The sequence below is a fragment of the Pyxicephalus adspersus genome, chromosome 11 (assembly GCF_032062135.1).
Source record: "Pyxicephalus adspersus chromosome 11, UCB_Pads_2.0, whole genome shotgun sequence".
Classification (NCBI taxonomy): Eukaryota; Metazoa; Chordata; class Amphibia; order Anura; family Pyxicephalidae; genus Pyxicephalus; species Pyxicephalus adspersus.
Window position 1 is genome coordinate 8,265,292 of NC_092868.1, and position 17,433 is coordinate 8,282,724.

A 17,433-nucleotide genomic window follows, 5' to 3' on the forward strand; every position below is an offset into this window, starting at 1 on the left:
GTTGGAATCAATCTTTCTTTGCAGTGACACTACAGTGAACGAGCGCTATACATACAGCACTGTTCTGTTCCATGGGGAGAGGAGGACAAGCGGGAGGCCTTCCGCTGCATCCTCCTGCATTGGATATTACATCTGTTGCCCCAGCTCAGTCCAATAAATTATACTAGTGACCAAATGACATTTAGTTTGTAAATGCATTGTATAATAAAAACAATGACCTTTTTATTAATAAAATACATATATCTTAAGCTTTGATATTATGTAGTTAAATCTCAGCTCCAGCCTTCCTTTCAGGCTTGCACCGCAGTTGTATAGGTTCTTCTCCTGAACTGATATTGCTTTCTCTGATTTCATTGCACACTCTGAGATTCCCATAATGGACAATTAAAATATGCATTCATTCTGATAGAACTGCCCTTATTTCCTGGATGGTGGATGACCATCATCACGTAGTCTTCTCCACCTTTACTGTACCTGAGACACTGTATTATATCAATTTGATTTAGATTGGAGGTTCAGTATTACACATGGGTGTTACCTAGGAAAGATTGCCTATTGGCAACTCAAACTCCTTTAGACTGGCATCCATCTCCCAACGAATTTGGATATTTGCATAACCCAAGCCAACAACCAGGCCACTGCTGGCATAAGAACTGATAAGAACTAGTCTCTTGACTAATGCTGTAATGTGTGCCGGAAGCCATGGTCAGCTCTCTGTTGGCCCTTCCAAGCCATGATCTGCCTGGATTGCAGAGAGAATCAGAGATCCAGATAAGATATCACTGGGTTTAAATTAAAGTAAATATTGCAAGAGAAAGTTTTTTTTATTAACACTTTAATAACATATAGATGAGGGGAGAAAGAAGGAACCTGGAAATGCAAACTTTAGAACAGACATGTCCAAAGTCCAGCCCGGGGGCCAGTTGCAGCCCGTGTTCAGATTTCCACTGGCCTGCAGCTTCTGTCATAATATCAATAATATGTGGCCCATCAGCACTATTAACCTGAGTATAAAATACACGCGTACAAAAAAAGCTTATTTTTATTTCATTAGAGTTGATCAACCGCCTTGCAATTATTGGCCTGCTACTCGGCAGGCATAATCGGCAGGACTGGATTCCCCATGTGTGTACAGGGAATCCCCTATGTCATTATAGTGGGCGTGTGCTGTGCGGAACCCGCAGGGACCACCCCCACTCTGATTCCAAGAACGTGCTCTGCCCAGAGCCTGCACTGACACCGGAGTCCATGGACAGGGAATCCCTCACATCACCCTGGTGGGCGTGTGCTGTGCGAGACCTTCCCAGACCATGCCCACACTAACCCTGGTTAGTGGCCGGCCCCCACATATTTTCATCTCACCAAATCTGGCCCTCTTTGCAAAAAATTTGGACACCCCTGCTATAGACATTAAATGTCGGTGGATATTCCCTGGATCAACAGTGAGCGGCATGGGGCATCCCACACTTTTTTGCATCCCACACTTTTTTGCATAATGTTGTGGTGATTAAGTAAGTCAGTGAACATTCTCTTCTCCTACAGACATTCCTCTACTATACATAAAAATGAATCAGCCTTTTCTTGTTTTGTTTTTTCACCTTGGCACAGTAACAAAACTATATGTATTAGTCTGTCATTTGCAATCCCTATTTAATGTACAGCGCTGCGTAATATGTTGGCGCTATATAAATCCTGTTTAATAATAATAATCGTGCGTGTGATGAGGTTATGAGTAAGGAAGTCATTAGTAGATCATTGGAGGAGCGGAGAGAGCGGCAGGGGGAGTATTTTTTAACCATGTCAGAGATGTAAGTGGGACAATAACTGTGTAGGGATTTGAAGGCAAATCTGTATGATTACAGGCAAAAGTGAGAAAACCCAAACCATGTGTTAGCCAGCCACCCATTGTCCCCATGTAATTTGCAGATTTCTGGATGTCAGGAAAAAAAAATGTAATAACTTTAGTGGAATTTTAGTGACCGTGCATTTTAGACCAGTGTTTCCCAACCAAGGATCCCACAGAAGTTGCTAGGGGTTCCTTAAGCTGATGGGATGCTTGTGAGTCTCAGCCAAACGGACTTTTTTTTTTAAATCACCTAAAGTAACCTAATGGTGACATTCTCCTCAATAGCCAGCAATAAGGGTTCTTTCAAGGGGCGCCCCTTTGTTAATGAGGCAAAGAAACCTTGGCCTAGACCAGTTTACAAGTAGACTTTACCTAGCCCCTGAAAGTTACTCAAAACTTATCTTTATCCCAGCAGCAATCAAATCATAAAAATGGCTTACAAAACATCAGAGGCAGAAGTATTACTGTTTAGTCTCTGCAGAGAGTGACTTTTTTTTTACCAATACCCAATCATAAGAAAGTTAAAGCAGTTTCTGCTCATGTGTGATGGCAAGTCAGCGCTTACTCAAAAACTTTGCTTATGAAAGAACTTTATTCTGCAAGTGAAATCCATCTTTGTGAATGCTAGTTGGTGGATTGCAACAAAGCAAAACTCAATTATCTCCTTGATCGTACGCTTAATAGGGGGACTAATGCCATAACAGGGGAGCCATGTTTTAGTGAATGGGCTCCCACTTGCTGGTGGTTGAGAGCAGTCCCTACTCATTTACATTACAATAAAAGTACAAGGGGAATTCCTGATTGTTGTTGCAAAAGTAAAGTTGTCTACAACAAAGATCAATACATGCACTAGTTTATTAAACATATTAATCTGAACCTTTAACCTTTTTAGAATATCTACCATTTTATCAATTTATGTATAACCACCATGTGGCTTTCATAGTGTCCCCTTCTAAATATTACTCACTCATGACGAAACCCTGTATCCCAGTTAATCAAAGTTTGATCTACGCACACTGAACACCTCAAGAGTTGACTTTTCACACAAGAAATTCTGACGCAGCTGACAGAAATATGTGAACTCTTAAAATAAATCCTGTTCAGTGTTCATGATCACTTACTAGAAATCCCCATTTTAGTTCTGTAAACCAGTAAATGCCTCTCGTGTGACATTCCTCCGAGTTCTGGAAGTACCCCATGGAAAACAAGATCAGATTTCACGTTATTAGTCAATTAAAATCCACACTTTTTTTTTTTTAAGTTTTATCCACATGAATCACAACCCAAACACGAAAAGGCTTTTTAAAAAGTTTATTCTGCAGTAGGCGATTTTACACTGTCCATATCAGTATGGATACACAGGAGGAGAAGGTTACAAGTACATAAAATACCCCCTGTATTTAATTCACTTTCCTGACTGTATGGCTGACAGTAAAGCCAACTTTGCACTAGATATTGCATTACCTTTGTATAGGCTACTGAAGTGTCCATTGAGCGTTGAAGACTACATTTACAGAATATAGGCAGAGGATTAGGGGATGTTTATTACAGGCCTATACCCATAACACTCTTCTGGCAAGTCCATGCCGGACAAACGTTGTGTTGAAAAAGGCCATTTCCCTCCCTTAAGCACAATGGATAGATCAATACCTTTACATAGCTTCCATTTTAAATCAAACATGAAATGTGAGGCTGCTGTGCTGATCAACTGTCCTGAAGGACCACTTACCTAGCCATCACATGTCCATCAATCCAGGACAGGGGCTTATGGCTGCCCAGGTTTACCTGACCTGAATACTACTAGATTGGCAACACATTAGGCAGGATTGTATAGCTCAACCTTTTCTGCCATCTGTTACAGAAGGGCAAGTGTTGTCATCTGATGGAATGGATTACTGGCATTGAGCATGAAAGTTCCAGCCACCATAGCCAATAACTGGCATGATTCTTTAAACAGACAAGCTACTCAACTGCTTTAGTAAATTTGAGTTCTTGACCCTTTCAATCCTCTTTGAAAATCAGCAGCACTGAATTAGGATGGTTATTAGTGAATTTACATTTGATGTGGACCACTGCAAGGGTGCCAAAAAGATTACCCTAAAAACCCCAAAATGTTGGCCTGTAGAATATCTGCACTATCCCTCATGAGGACCTAATCCAAACCCAAAGTCTGCCTTACAGAAGTCCCTATACCCATTTCAAGGAATGGACAAGCAATAGGTTCACTATAATGGTGACCCCATCAGCTTATAGGAAACTTTCTTGATGAGTCAGCCATTGGAGTAAGAAGCCCTCTAAGCACAAGTAGGAGTTCACAGGGCAAAGATACTCATTGCTCTCATGTGACAGCACTAAGGGGAAGGTGGGGAGTCTCATGCTCCCCCCATAATGCTACACTTTACTGTTGAAAGCCATAGCCGTTTGTGCCATGGTTTGGATGGACCCCACTTCTATGCCCTCCATTAGTGAAGTACAGCTTTACAACTAACTTAACCTTGTACAGATTTCCATTCTCAAATGCAGGACCTTTCCCAGAACCCAAAAACCTTTAAAATTATTCCAACTGGCCAAATACTCTAGCCACATACCCTTCCCTGGGAAGGTGTAAGATCAGATTCAGTAATTTGCTGAGCATTTGGTAAAACAGAAGGAAGTTAAAACCCTAAATATAAAATTTTGAGAGAAAGGCTTATATACAGAAGTTCCAGTCTAATCCCAAATAAACCCTTACCAGGTCGCTATAGAAAACCTTTTGAGAATACATACATTGTAAAGTGCTAGTTCCCTGGCTGTTCTGCTCAAGTGGCTTCAATGCATTTATATCTAGCAGAGCAGAAAACCAATGAAGAGTGCCTACATGCGGGTTCCAAGTCATAAGGTGTCAGGCAAACTAGCATTTTAGGATATATCAGTAAGGGTGGGCAAGCATTTCTCTGAACATCCATGTCTACAGAATGAACATTAGTCTTCCACAAGGAAGATGAACAATACATTTTGTTAGTCCACTTACATCAAGATGCCTACTGAAGAACATGGATGCCCATTTGCATCAGCTTGCTGATTATATAAGAGCTCAGCTGCATATTAACGTTACCACCCATCAGAGTATGGAAGATTGGCATTCAAAGCCTCTTCCAGCAAACAATACCAATAAGCGACCCTGGATCTGAGCAAACTTTGTTAAAATAAAATTAAAAAAGTTGCAGTAGAAGTGCTTTGTTTTTCAGAGCAAGCAGTTTTTTGATTGCTAGGAAGACTCTGGCTCATCTAGCTCCGGAAGTTTTGCCCCACAATTATCCTCCTGGGCATCGCTTGCATCTGTGCCATCCGTCTCATCTGAAGCCAACAGCTCACTTACTGGGGTCCCAGCATTGGAAGACTCTGGCCCATCCAGCACAGGAAGTTTTGCCCCACCAGTATCCTCCTGGGCATCGCTTGTATTTGTGCCATCCGTCTCATCTGAAGCCAACAGCTCACTTACTGGGGTCCCAGCATTGGAAGATTCTGGCTCATCCAACTCAGGAAGTTTAGCCCCACAAGTATCCTCCTGGGCATCACTTTCATCTGTATCCTCATATAAAGCCAACAGCTCACTTACTGGGGTCCCAGCATTGGATGTTGAAGGAGAATCAACAGCCTCATCAGGAGAATTACAGGTTGGTGGAACTACCTCTTTTCCTTCTTCCTTTGTGGTTTCATCTCCTGATGTTTCTTCTTCATCTGATGAGTTCTCAGAAGCCAACTCAGAGGATGTACCATCTGAGGCATAGTCAGATGTTTCAGGTTCTGTACAGGCAGGAGTTTGTTCTTTATATTTAACTGGGTCAAATGTAGCTATTGTGAAGTAGGCAGTGTCCTCTCCAAGCCTGTTAAGAAAGAAAGTGTTAGCAGTTAGAGGCTATTTTTATTGTTTGCACAGAGCAATTTAAAGCTAAACACTGGGCAAGTTCTAGAGACTATGAAATACTTTGCTAGCTGGCTTATTATAAATATGGCTGCATTGTTCTTAACGCCCAAGCTTTAGATTGGTCAAATCCAATTGAGTTAATACACCTTGGTCACTTGCCTTTCCCCAATACTGGATGGGGGAGGAGCACATGGACCAAAGCCCTCCATCCTTGGGGGAACTGCATCATACAGCACATCTGATTGAAGCATTTAGACTAGTTCTCCCATCTCCCCATAAAAAGCTACAGAAGTAGTCAAGTTAGACATGTACCTTCACCTGCTACTTTTAAAGCAGATTTTAATAGAAAGTTAAAAACTTGTGGTTTTATATTTGACATTCAGTTTTTACACTTGAATGACTACCTATTGAATGCATGAATACACACCAGAAATGCATAGATCCTATCATTAGATATGCTTACCTTCCACAGACTTCAAATGGGTCAACCCAGACTGTTATTTCATTTGGAAGGGGAAGTCTTGAATATTCTATACCACAGAGATTGCAAGCCTGAAGCAGGGACTCATCCACGTATTGCATGGGATTAATGCGAATGCACCTACAGAACAGAAGATATAGGCATAACATGCTCTAAAATACAGAGCATCACAATTGTTCTTTTGAAGCTTGCAGAAGTTGTATGGAAGATTGACATTCAAAGCCTTTTCCAGTCAACACTAGCAATAAACAACCCTTGACCAAACCATTGGTCAAATGGAGACACCAGGTTTCTGGACATTCTACTCCTCCCTTCATAAAAGGCCCATTATCAAATTAAAACCATGTCAGCACATGACCATTTTTGATATCTTCCCACATTTGACTATGCTTCATCCAGTGATATAGACCAATACCATGACCAATTGCCCGGAATATGCATTTTGCAAGCAAATACCAAGAAAAACCTTCCATAATATGGCATTATAAGAGTGTTTAGCCAAGACATGTTTTAAACACCACCAATTCAGTCCAACACAATAGTTACCTGTAGGCTTGGCCCCGAGTAGGCTTTTCAGGGTACCAATGCCCCTTATAACGGTTATTCAGCAGACATGCCAGACTCTTTCCCAGGGACTCTAGCAGGTCTGGCCTTAGAGTGTTCTTCAGGCTGAAGACCTTCACTAGGAACTCAACAGCAGCCTCAATTTCCAGATGCATCTTTAATTTAGGCGAGTCTAAAGAGACAACATTTGTTAATTACTAACCTAGTTCTAAGATTTGTCCAGAAGAGACCAGTTGTAACCATACCACCACCCTTGCCTATGTTTAGGATTCACCCTATACAGAACAATTGCAACCGATAACCTGTACAGAGGCTTAATTAGATCTTGAACCCCCCATGAGCAGAGAACAGGAGAATGCTACTCCCCCAGATTTGTTTTGGAAGGTGAACCATTACATCTAGCATTTAGTTCTATTCTTGGGCTCAATGTGCAAACTAACTGTCTGAAGGTTTGGAAGCAACATCCATCCATGCGCCAGCACAATGCTTAATGTTGCACACAATATGTTGAGTGGGGGTGAAATCAGATGTACTATCTGGCGCCATAGATTAAGAACCCAATATTGTGTGGGTTAACTTAGAGAGACAACAGAACTTCCCACATATTCCTTGTGCCTAGCATGTTTTCACAAGTGTGTTACAACAAATGTACCCACAACAACCAATAACATGGAAAACTCTGAACATGGCTGAAGCCATGTTCAAGGTTCCACAGTAGTGATTTAATACTTCAACACAAACCTGACCTCTTGTGACAAGTCAATTTTACACCACAACTCTGCAAAAGGAAACATGCATTGCAGTCTGAACTGTCAGCTTGAGCTTCATACACACTAGATAATTGTCATTCAGATTTTATTATCACTATCCACCATCTTTTGGTGGTTGTTTGTCACCCTGCATCATGTATACAGAGGCCATTAGGAAATAAACAATTATTTATGTTTAGACATACTTCACATCTGACTACAGTACAGCAATTTGCTGAGCCCTGTAGATATTTTTGCTGTAGGTTTAGCAGGGCGAGTTGCTAGATCATTCATTGTGGTCATTTTTTGTAGACCATTGTGCACTAGGTGTAGAAATTGGCATTTTATTGGAATTTGATTGGTTTGTTTAGTAGAGAAAGGCTAAAAAGTCAGATTTTAATTGCTCTTGGCCATGTGGAGGAATCTACCTCTCCTGAGCAGATGGGCAAACAATCACCTTATGAATACATTGTATGCACAGTAGCCCAAAGCCTCAAATTCCAAAATACAGCTGCTTCAATAGTGGTACAAAGACAGTTGTCAGTTATAGTCAGAATTTGCTCATCAAAAGAAAGCCAACCAGGCCTCAGTTGACCTAGAATAGAGGTTTTACATAACCCCCCCCCCCCCCCCTCGTTCGTCGGCGTCGTTGGTTACTTTTTTACGAACGATTTTTTGCCCAATCGATCGTTCGTCGTTCGATTGGAGCGATAAAAATTGGAAGTGTGTACGCACCTTTATTTGGCTACACAATAAACTAGCCGCAGGGGTCTCAAACACAAACTGTTCCAGAGACAAAATTCTGATTTGCATTTGTTTGTGTCACAGTTGTTTGTGTATTAAAATGCCCCCCTTGGTATGCCAAGAAAGCAGAATAAGGACCCTTTACAATAGTTTTTTACACATCAATGCACAATATATGTATGAATGCATTGCAGGACACTGCAGCAAGCAATATGTCATATGTTGTGGTATGCCACACTGCTGAAAATTGTGCATTTCCATTCTGGTGCATTGCATCCTTTTAAGTAAATGGGCTACCATAATACAATGATAGGTATGTGTGATGTAATAGTTCTAAATGCAATGTACTCAAACATAAAAATGCAAATAGGCCCCTGGGCTTTTTATAATTTGCTTAATTTATTCTATGCTCATTGTTCCTGAAAGTGCTATTTGCCTGTCTTTCATCCTATGCATTCAATGTTTTCTGAATCCCCACCTAAGGGCCATTTGAGACGCATAGTGAACTGCGGCGTTCTGCCATAGGCTAAACCTCGGGCCCTTTTTGTGAAAACACTGCTGTGCCCACAAAAGAGAAGTTGTTTTTGGCTGTGTAGTTGCTGTTGGAAAAACCGCATGGTGCCCTCAGCCGTGCCAACATGCTTATCCATTATACAGTTTGTTACCCCGGATGCACAGCAGCAGTTTGTTCTGCACCTGGGAGCGGCTAACCATGCCGTTCTCTGGAAGGGGCCCCAAGGCTATGTACACACATGCAATATTTGTCCTTAGAAAACGAACGATTAATGGTCGATCAACGAATATTCACGATTATATTGAACGATCGTATTGTGCACAATTCTGTACATGCTGTAACGATATGATCGTTCACATATAATCCACCAATAATGTACACACGCTAGATATGATCGTTTGAACGACACAGGAAATGACGTGTACCGAAGAAAGTGTATCACAGAACAATCCACGATCACTGAACGACCGTACACACAATAGATAGTGAATGATCATCGCCCAATCAGATCCACTGGGACAGTTGTTTGTTTCAAGCGACATTCCTCGTTCCTCGTTGACCAGTCATTGTGCACTTTTTTTGTTAACGATTATCGGTCCTTAATTGTTTGTTTCCAAGCATATTTATTGCACGTGTATACATAGCTGTAGTCACAAGCACAACAGTTGTGATCACAAGCTGCTATCTTTTTTCAGGTCACTTCAGAATTAATTTATGAAATCTGAATTTGTTACAATAGACTCTGTAGAGCAGGGGGTGTCAAACTCTGGCCCGCGGGGCAAATCTGGCCCTTAAGGTCCTTTTTTTGGACCCCCAAAAAATTCCCGAAAATTAACTACATCTGGCCCGCCCGTCCGCGTTACCACCTTACATCATCATTTTAAATACATGCAATACATAGACATTATTTCTGTACGCCAATCATGTGACACAAAGCCTAGGCAATGATCACATGGTGCCTGACTACCAGGGGCATTGTGTTTGTTTCAAATCCTTAGAGACTGCATAGTGTAATATTTAGTGTCAGACAAACTTGTGATGTAAGAGGATGAACAACACACAGTCTGCATAGATGGATAGAAATTAGTCTTTTCAACCCTAAAGTGTGTGTAGAGGGGTTTGCTTTTGTTAGTTATGGATGAAGTAGTAAACTTCCTCAATTTTTTCAATAAATTTCAAGTTAGGCCCCCGACTTGTCTAAGTTTTTAATTTTGGCCCTCTGTGTATTTCAGTTTGACACCCCTGCTGTAGAGGAAAGCATGATTGGTATTTTTGTTATTGCAGGCTAAAGGCAAAGGATTCAATTCCCACATCTATCTACAGCCTCGGGGCTATTTTATCCTTACACAACTGAGCTGTCTAAATCAAATATTCAGATGAGTCCACTGTCAAGAAAAGTGTTAAATTGTACAATAACAGATTGGCCATGCCATTGAGCCATTTAACCGGATGCAAATCTACTTCTTGTGTTTGCCGTCTTGCTGCCCTCTAGTGTGCACTGCTTGTACTGTTCTAAAAAGTTATTTGATTTTTTCATGACTTTTTTATTCTATATATTGGCCTAAAAAAGGGGAGTGTGTGTGTTGGGGGCAGGGTATGCCCAAAATTTTTACCTAATGCAACCCTATGTAGTGATGTTGCAATAAGCATCACTTGGATTTTGCAAACACCAGGAGCAAGTTAGGAGTGTAAAAGACCCAGCACTATACTTGGCACATAGCTTGTGATGTTACTGTTCCTGTAGCATCAGATTGTTTTCTGTCCCTTATTTTATCTCTCCTTCCTCCCTTCTGTTTGTTGTCTTCCCTTTCTTGGGTCTCTTAACTTTACTATTGAATCTAAGCCATTAGTTCTCCACTGTCCTTGTTTGCTGGCAGCCGTCCCAGAATGGGGCACTCAGAAGGGCATCCAAAATTAGCTCACAAGGTCAGTGCCATCACGCAATATAGTGTGTATCCCTAATTATTCATACTGGAATTAACTGATACTTGGGAAAGACTTCTGTTAGTAATGGTAAATATTTGTCTCTAGATCAAACCTGGATTTAAAAAAAACACGCACACGTACATATATATATAAACAGTCACGGCTTTTATTTAAAATATTTTAAGTGTTGGCCATTATACCTAAAGAGATCAAATTGGGCATATTTTTGAGCAATTTAAGGACACTCAACTCTTCTGCTTTTGTCTGCTATGTTGCCGCCCCCCCTGCTGTGCATTTTATGTACCCATGGAGTGGCACCATGCATCAATGCTATAGTTATCAACCAAGGTTCCTCCAGAGGTTGCAAGGGGTTCCTTGACCAATGACCAGTTTGTGACTCTCAGGTTAGGTTAACTCATACCAACGATCTTTTGGCTATCTGTAAAGGTTGCAGCCACACTAATAAACTGTAAGCTGTTGATATAGTAATTATAGCAGGGGGCCCTGAAGACCTTAGTAATCCCCAGGGGTTCCCCCATGTTTAAAAGGCCAGGAACCATAGCACCAATGTTTAATTTTCCTAAACTCCAGGGAAACCACCTTTCTAGCGAGGCTCCTCTACCACACCGCAAGGGTTCAATGCTCATTTTGGCCTGGGGTAGCAAAAAAGGCCTGTTACTTAGTTTACACCTCATTCCCCCCATTCCATTCTTCTTTCCCTCTTAGTCTCCGGGTTGGGGATTTCTGGTCCGGAATTGTATGTTATGATGTTGGAGTGTCTGCAAATGAAAAAGTGCCAAAGGGAAACGGCTTTGCAGGACCAGTCACATGGAAGGAAAGTTCCAAATATATTAGAAAGCTCCATGATTGCTGCTACATATGACCCCCCACACTGAATTGTAGTAAGTGGCAGATAAACAATAAGTAAAATCTCAGCATGTGCATGGATAAGGAGCGGAAAAGGTAAGGGAAGTGAGATAGGATAGGGGGATGGAGAAAAGGAGGAGGTAGTGGGAAGGGATGTTGGGGGTGGTGTGCAGGGTGCTTGGAAAAGGAAATGGGAGGGGGGAGTAAAAGGAAAGGGATGTTGTAGAGATGGTTGGTTGGGATGTAGCTGGAAACAAGGAAATGAGGAAAGGAATGTTGGGGAGGGGCCTGGTTGGAAGAGGGAAAGTGGGGATATTGAGAGAAGGAATTTGGCGGGTGGGAGAAGTGGTGTAGGAACAGAAGTTGCATTGGTCACCATCGAGACCAGGTCCTTTGCTTCAAAGGTTCTTTCACTTATCTCTTGACCACCATCTGGCCGCTCACTGTTATACACAGAGCTAGAGGAGACGATCATCCGCCACTGGCTTCCTCTTTCTGGGTCAACATTTTGTCATCCATCAGATTGATATAAAGGAGGGTTTTCAAATTTTACGAGGGAGAAACTCTGGGCTCCTGATGTGAAATGGGGGTCCTAATGAAAAAGAACTTGTTCCATATAATGGGAACCTTGTCAAAAATTAGCACTGGGGCCCACAGATCTGTAGCTAAAAGATCATCCCAGAAGGGAGGGGCCATGTCCTAATTCTGCATCTAGGTCCATAAGTTTGTAGCTTTGCCACTGGATGGAAGTGAAGTTTGTAGGGGTTAGATAAGTAGGGGGAAATAAAGATGGTGGAATAGGACTGAGAGAAATAGGGAGGTTGGGGTGAAGAGAAGTTGGTGAGGCTATGACAGATAAAGGGAGGGATGGGTGAAGGTAGTGCCTTCTTTTTCCTACTATACCAGTATGATATTGCTTCCTGTGATGTCGAAGGTGTTACTTTGCTTCTTTTCATTTACATGGGTAATCAGGAAATATTGCTGAAAAAGTAAATTTCGGAAATTTTCGGAAATACTATTGAATACAAACCATCCGGGGTCAATGTGTGCCAGTTTGTAATGGACAAAATAATACATTGTGAAGGTTTTTTGACACATGGCTGGTGTGGAAGGTGCTCATTCTTCTACTATTTACACCAGTTCCCATTAAATGCCCATTCTTTAAATAAATCCCCCATTACCCAGAATTCCAGGGGACACTGCAGGATCAAAGAATTTTGAGGGAGAGTAAGACTTCTTCTTGAGGACTTTTTTAGGAGGGTGGGGCATTTGATGTGACTGTGGCAAGTAGGTGGAGTTTGGAACCCAGGCTTAAAATTCTTTTTGTGTCTTGGCAAAGAAAGCGGAATAGATTCAGTCTCTGTCAAGTCTCATTGCTAGGACAAGGTAGGGAATAGAAGTTTCATAAAAATCTTTTTTATTATTGTCTTCATAGTAGAGACGAGGTTTCAAGTTTGTTCCCATGTTGGGCTAGACTTGAACATTCTCCATTAACAATTTTTACAAATTTATTTGAAAAGTAGGCAAAATTTAAAAGCAAGGGTAATATTGGGTGTATTGGGTGTAACCTATTTGTTAAGGTTCACAATGGGGATTATTATCATTTGCCAATGGTTATCTGGACTGGCTTGTTACACGATGTGTACCTGAACATCTGGTTTACTGGCAATGTTCACCTTGAGGACAAAGTGTTGTCAGGTGTCCCAATTGGACAAAATTGGATTTTATAACACTTTCTCCCTCGGTAATAATGGCTACCAGGACAATTAGAGATGGCAACTCTACATTTTTTTCTTTAGTATTAAGTAAGAGTAGGGAATGGTAAAAAGAGTATGGCCCCATCAAGTCTATTTTTTTCTTTGTCGCTCTGTGTATCATTTCCTGTTTCAGAGACACAGTGGGAGGGAAAAATATCGCTCCAAAGTGAAGGGGCAATAGTCACCAGAACAGGTGTCCCTATTGGAAGATTTCTCTTTTTTAGCCAAATTAAGACAAAATCTGAAATTCAATGTTAGTGACAAAGGTAAATTTCCGCAGTGGGAGCAGAGAAAGAAATAAGCACCTGATAGAGGCTCTAACCTTTCCCTACTACCGGTATATCCAAGACTAATAAAAGTTTAATTTTTTAAAAAGGTGTGACTATAGCTATAACAACTTTTCATGCTTCACCATTTAGCCATTTATTGCATGTTAGAAAACTGTATCTGGCTATGGGTAATGCCTTCATGTTTTATACGACTGGATTGTTTTTTTTTTAGTAAAATTTTGCTTTTTATGTTTTTGATTTACTACTTTTAGGTGCTCTTCAAATCCTGTTTCTGTGCTGTTTTATTTGCTTAGATTTTATATAAAACTTAGACCCATCAAGTTCAACCAACTGGTAAATAAACATAAAAGAACCTGTAAATTCCAGGTGAAACCATATATGAATATTTGATCAAGATAAATCCTGATTCGCTTTACTCCAACAAGGGAAATCATTTTCTTCCTGATTTCTTGAGGCAATAGGATGTTCCTTGGATCAACTGTCTCTGTTATCTATACTTTAAACTCCAAGCATCACAAGCAAATTACGGGACTTTTTGGGCACAAGGTCTAAAATAAAATATAACTTTTATTTTAGAAAGTTTAAAACATAAGTAAAAAATTCACAACAGTGAGTACATGTAAAAACATATGTATTTTTCACATCATACCAGGGTCTCGCATAGGTCAGATAGAATCTTTAATTTTTCAGGACCTTGTGCCCAAAAAGTCCCGTATTTTGCTTGTGATGCTTGGGAGTTTAGGATACTTTATTGGGATGTGGCACACATTTGAGAAAGCAATTAGTTGTCTGTCCTCTGCTCATTAACTTGCAGCATCTCCTGCTTCCCTTTAGCTGTGCAATCTCAGATAGACTTTTTTCAGCATCCACAGAGCATATTCTGAGCTGAGGGGGATTTTAGGAGCAGATATGTCCCTGGCTCCAATCCTGCCCTGCGATTGGCTGCTAAGGCTTAAAATTTTCCCATATATATATATATATATATATATATATATATACATAAATATATTTTGCCATACCAACTAGTATAATCATCAACAAGAGTTGATCGGAGCTGAAAATAATGATCGTCAAAGATAATTACACGTACAGGATATTCTAGGGCTCCATTTATAAATGATTCCCTTGTCAATTCATCTGAAGTTCGCTGATGGGTGTTCGACTCTCTCGTTTTAGGGCCTAATAAAACAATGACTCATGCTGCCTCCTAGTGGCCAATTTTCAAAGTGCACAGCTGTTACAATAGGAATTGCTATATGCAAAAACATGTTATGAACAAATTAAGAGACTATTAACTATTTATACATCCTAAAAGAATTAGGCATATTGTTAATTGTTTATTCCATTTTAAGACATATATATTAGTATATGTATTTTTTTTCCAACAGAAAACCACAGCATAAACCACCCCTGCACACAGCAATAAATCACACATATTTGGATTTTATATATATACTTTATTGAAAGGTAACTATTATAAACAAAACAATATTTTTTTTTAAAATGCAGGAAAAGTAAAGCAGTTATCATTTAGCTATCTACATTATAAGCACAGATAGAAGGTGGAAAATAACAATGGGCCTGATTTATTAAAGCTTTCCAAGGCAAACCTGAAATGGATTTCTTAAGTCATTTGATATTTGTTAGCAAATGTTTTGAATCCCGGACCAGATCTATTTCAGATTTGCTGGATTACCAAGGTTTACTGATAAAAGTGTATCCATTCCAGCCTTGGAGAGATTTAATAATTCAGACCAAATGTATCTATTTCAATCTATTTAATTGGCAAATGGTAGATGAGCATTAGTAGATGGGTAGGCGGGCACAAGGAGGATGAGAATCTACAAGTACAGTTTTGAAGGTCAGACAAGTGCAAGATCCCCCCAGGCATGCAAAAATGAGCTTTAGTGTCCGGCTCCGGCTGAATCTAAGTTATTGTAGTATAATAAAAGCATATTCATCAAGCAATCCTACCCAGTAAACTGTTTTTAAACTGTTTTCTATAGATCTGTGAGTAGAGCCAGACAAATCTCTGATGCCATGCAGACAAAAGGCCTGATTTATAAAAGCTCCCCAGGACTGGAGACTATCATAGGTGAGCCTGGGTGATCCAGGAAACCTGGAATAGATCTGCTCCAACACAGAAAACATTTACCAACTAATAACTTAAATGATTTTTCAGAAATCTGTCCTAGGTTTGTTGTGTCATCCAGGTTCACCCATGATAGTCTATCTTCACCAGCCTTGGAGAGCTTTATTAAATCAGGACCAAAGTCTCCATAGAACTATAGCTGGTGGTCCAAAAATTGGTATTTCAGACTTTGGAGAGGTAAAGTGGACCCATTACTGAGAGATTATGTAACCTGCCATTGTTGATCTGGTTCTAAAACAATATAGCTTACCTGGGTGTTGTTTTGATCTGCCTTTAATACCTCTTGTATATCAGGGGTGGGCAAACTTTTTGGCTCAGGGGCAATAATGAGTTTTAAAATTTCACAGATGAGCCGGGCCAGTATCAGATGGGTGGAGAGTGTTTGTATGAACTTATATAAACTACATGTAGAAGCCATTACCTGAAAGTAAAATGAGATTACATTTATTTCAGTGGGAGCAATGTTTTTGGTCACTCTTTTGTGCCATTGGACAATTTTTTACCAATATTCGATGGGCCAAAGCCCAACTAGCCGTAGTTTGCCCATGCCTGATGTATAGTATATGAGTATAAAGCTCAGGTGTCCAGCTAGCTTCTTGTTTGTTCCAGGTGTGACTGACACTACTAAAACCAAAGGATCAGCTTTACATCCAGCCCTTTAACATTCCTTAGGATGAGTTCAGCAATGGCAGCTTCCTTCATCTTTTAGTAGTTGGTCCACTTTAGGCAACTGAGAGTTTCCTATATTTCTTGGGGACTGTATTGATGTGATTTTTGTGCTACATTGTTGGGTGTCCACAGGCATTGTGGCCATGATGAGAATTCCCCACTATCCCTGTATTATTTTAAATAATGAAGAATGTAACGGGAAGAGTGGGAACAGCCACAACTGAAACAGGTGTTCTCTATTCCTCCCGTACAATGCAAGACTACTGATTCTGCATTGTATTAGTTGACATCAAAAAGCTGCAATCAGTTAGATTTTAGCTTAAAACATCTTTGGGCCTAAGAAAGAAAGCCTAAGTATTATGAACTGAGTAAAAGATAGTATTTATCCCTTTACCTCTATCCAAAGGAGCCTCCAACTCTAAAAATCCCCTAAAATCTAGGGGAAAACTCACTGCATAGGTATCTTCAATAGAAGCCCACGGTGGAGTTTTAAACTGCTAAAAAAAATACTGAAAAGTGTAAAGAATGAAGTGGAGGCTTTCTTACTTTCTTCAGTTGCAGGTTAATAAAACAGTGGTGTGGCATTGTTCATGTGGTTTCTCACAAATGAGACTGGAATTAAAGCTAGCCAATCAGAGCTACTGCTTTACCAATAATCCTCCCCTATGCTGCCACACTGGTCATGTGACCAGGTGAAGGAAAGTTTTTAAACATCTTCATCCTTATTTTATTAAGAATTTTAAATGAACTAAGCATTGCTTTAATATAATAATATAAACATATTATTTAGCTGAATAATATATAATAATAATAATAATATTAATAATAAATAAACCTTTTTTTTCTTGTACAGTTCCCATTGCTTAAGATTGCCATCTGCTAGTGGGTTCTGATCTTCATCCAATTCTGTAGTAAATACGGGCCACTCGGCTCCTCAGAACCTCACCTGTGACATTCTTTTTTCTCA

General features: G+C 40.2%; 1 protein-coding gene across 1 annotated transcript; it reads right to left on the bottom strand.

Moving 5' to 3' along the window:
- Positions 1-3,142: 3,142 nt before the first annotated feature.
- On the bottom strand, positions 3,143-8,119 carry LOC140341032 (uncharacterized). Its single transcript, XM_072426532.1, has 3 exons — positions 6,781-8,119; positions 6,217-6,354; positions 3,143-5,712 (listed from the first exon to the last, which is right to left on the bottom strand). The coding sequence occupies exons 1-3, from the start codon at positions 6,951-6,953 to the stop codon at positions 5,094-5,096; spliced, it is 930 nt and encodes a 309-aa protein (XP_072282633.1). The 5' UTR covers positions 6,954-8,119; the 3' UTR covers positions 3,143-5,093.
- Between the last annotated feature and the right edge of the window lie 9,314 nt (positions 8,120-17,433).

Excerpts from the sequence above, each read along its gene's own strand:
- LOC140341032 (XM_072426532.1), bottom strand. The coding sequence starts at position 6,953 with ATGCATCTGGAAATTGAGGCTGCTGTTGAGTTCCTAGTGAAGGTCTTC. Across the intron at positions 6,355-6,780 it reads ACTCGGGGCCAAGCCTACAG|GTGCATTCGCATTAATCCCA; the intron begins GTAACTATTGTG and ends TCTGTTCTGTAG. Across the intron at positions 5,713-6,216 it reads CCATTTGAAGTCTGTGGAAG|GCTTGGAGAGGACACTGCCT; the intron begins GTAAGCATATCT and ends CTTTCTTAACAG.